The following is a 2185-nucleotide window of genomic DNA, read 5'->3' on the forward strand; positions in this document are numbered from 1 at the left end:
AGATGGAATCATACGACCACAGGCTCATTTAACTCCTTTTATTTAAACAACCCTCATAGTATAGTAACATGTTATAATGTCTTCGATCTGCATGTGTTTCTTGGAGCTTACCGGGTTTGAACTGGTGGCCTCACGCATGCAAAGCGCGCGCTCTACCACTGAGCTAAAGCCCCTCTCCGTCCTCTGTTATGTACATCTGCTTTCCGCCCAACGCCACGGCTTAGTTCACAACAAAGACACCAGTCTTGTGGACTAAAATAGCGACTAAAGCTGCTGAGTTTGTCCTTTTGGCCGCAGGTTGACACAACGTAGTTCGGTGGGGCAAAGCCCTCGTTAATGTTGGCTCCGCTAATCCCGAAGGGTAACTAGTAATGTAGTTAAACTACAACTAGGCTCTGTCCATATGCCTACTACATTAGGAACTACGGCATCCCCCCTTCGGGGAAAGAGCTACTAGTAAAACGACATTACCGAAGGGGGACCTAACCTACTCCAACAAGAACCTTTTTTGACAACGTAGTAGCTTTGGCCAGAGACCTAGTCGTAGTTATTTTATACAATTGAGCGAATTCAGACAAACGTCTGGACAAATCCATGTCGGCACGTGCACACGGAAAAATGGTCTCCTCATGGCCCGATCCGGCGCGTGCTTGTGCAGTGCTTTGGAGCTTACCGGGATCGATCCGGTGACCTCACGCATACGAAGCGCGCGCTCTACCACTGAGCTAAAGCCCCCTCCCATCTGTGTCAACCTCCAACCAACTTCACACCAGCCCATTACCTAGCCCTGCTAGGAAGCATCGGTGCCCGGGGCCACACTGCATAGATCCCAGTGACTCATCCTGTCTCCGCAGCACTCTGGGAACCTGGAACCTTCATTCTATATGCGATTCACACTCATTTCATACCTTAATGAAGACCCTTCATACCTTCATGAAGGACCCTTCATTCAACACCAAATCGAGGGCCCCGGGTCAATTTAGAATGAGGACCACTTCATTACATAATGAAGGTAGCTCAGAATGAACGTCCCTTACGCTTTGAATACCCCTTCTGTCCAAAATGAAGGTGGTCTCCATAAAACGAGCCCATGTCCATCACGTGATATGAAGGCCCCTTTCAGTCCAAAAAGAAGCCGTCTCCATAAAATGAAAGTTGTATATCACGTGATATGAAGGCCACTTTCAGTCCAAAATGAAGCCGTCTCCATAAAATGAAACTTGTACATCACGTGATATGAATGCCCCTATCAGTCCAAAATTAAGCTTTTTAATAATGTCCATCGCGCCATATGGACACGCCTCCAATCCTAACTAGGAAGGCGTGTTCTTATCACATGATGAACAGCGTCTTGATACGGATTTGCTTATAAGCCAAGCCGTCTCAAGACCCTGTCCACCATGTGATAAGAACATGCCTTCAGCCCTAAGAAAAGGCACCTCCACAAAAGAAGACAATGCAGCTGTCCATCACATTGCATGTGCATCCACCCCAAAATAAACGTGCATCCATTACCACCGTCGTTTCTTGCCCCCCTTCCCCTTCGCCTTTGTTTCCATGATCCGCTTCAGTCAAGACGACATCAGGTCCAGAACGGCTGCGCTTTGAGGTGGCCTTTGCTGTCATCATGGCTGTTGCAATCTCCACCGCCCACATCTGTCGCCCACTGCTTCACCATGTCCAAGGTGGTTGACTGCAACAGCAGCGGGACATGTGTCAGTCAGTTAGTTATAGACGTATAGGCTTAGTGGAGTAAAAATGGACAGGTTGCTATACTGAAGCACACAATTAACACGATGTCGCAAAACCATGCATTCTTGGTGAGCACCCAACCAGCCTATTTGTAACCCTGACATGAAACCAACACAAATTTTGACAGGAACTCACTTTCTGATTTGCTGCTAGGTGATCTGGTCCAGCGCTCGACATCCATTGGTCATGGGGTCCGGCTGCTGCTTGAAACAGCTTCAAGACACTGCTCTGCCTCCTCGACACTCAAGAGCTAAAATACATCTGCATTGAAAACAAATAGAGGGGCAAAGAACAATAAAACATTACGTTAGTTATCATGCAGCAGCATCGGACTGCAACCCTTGACGGCGGTAAATAGCTAGCATACATGTCAGAATAACAGATAGAAGCAGGTAACAAAGTTCTGTGATGACGAGTACAGAGTCATGATGTG

General features: G+C 47.5%; 1 protein-coding gene across 1 annotated transcript in view; it reads right to left on the reverse strand.

The window, feature by feature from the left end:
* The window catches only part of VOLCADRAFT_108600 (uncharacterized protein), a gene marked incomplete at its 5' end in the record, with an annotated part of 8740 nt that overhangs the window by 1068 nt on the left and 5487 nt on the right, over positions 1–2185 (reverse strand). The window contains 2 exons of the mRNA XM_002959359.1: positions 1074–1155; positions 1221–1693. Coding sequence (XP_002959405.1) covers positions 1583–1693 — 111 coding nt within the window. The 3' untranslated portion in view covers positions 1074–1155; positions 1221–1582. The remainder of the gene's footprint in view (positions 1–1073; positions 1156–1220; positions 1694–2185) is intronic.

Source organism: Volvox carteri, assembly GCF_000143455.1.
Source record: "Volvox carteri f. nagariensis unplaced genomic scaffold VOLCAscaffold_178, whole genome shotgun sequence".
NCBI lineage: Eukaryota > Viridiplantae > Chlorophyta > Chlorophyceae > Chlamydomonadales > Volvocaceae > Volvox > Volvox carteri.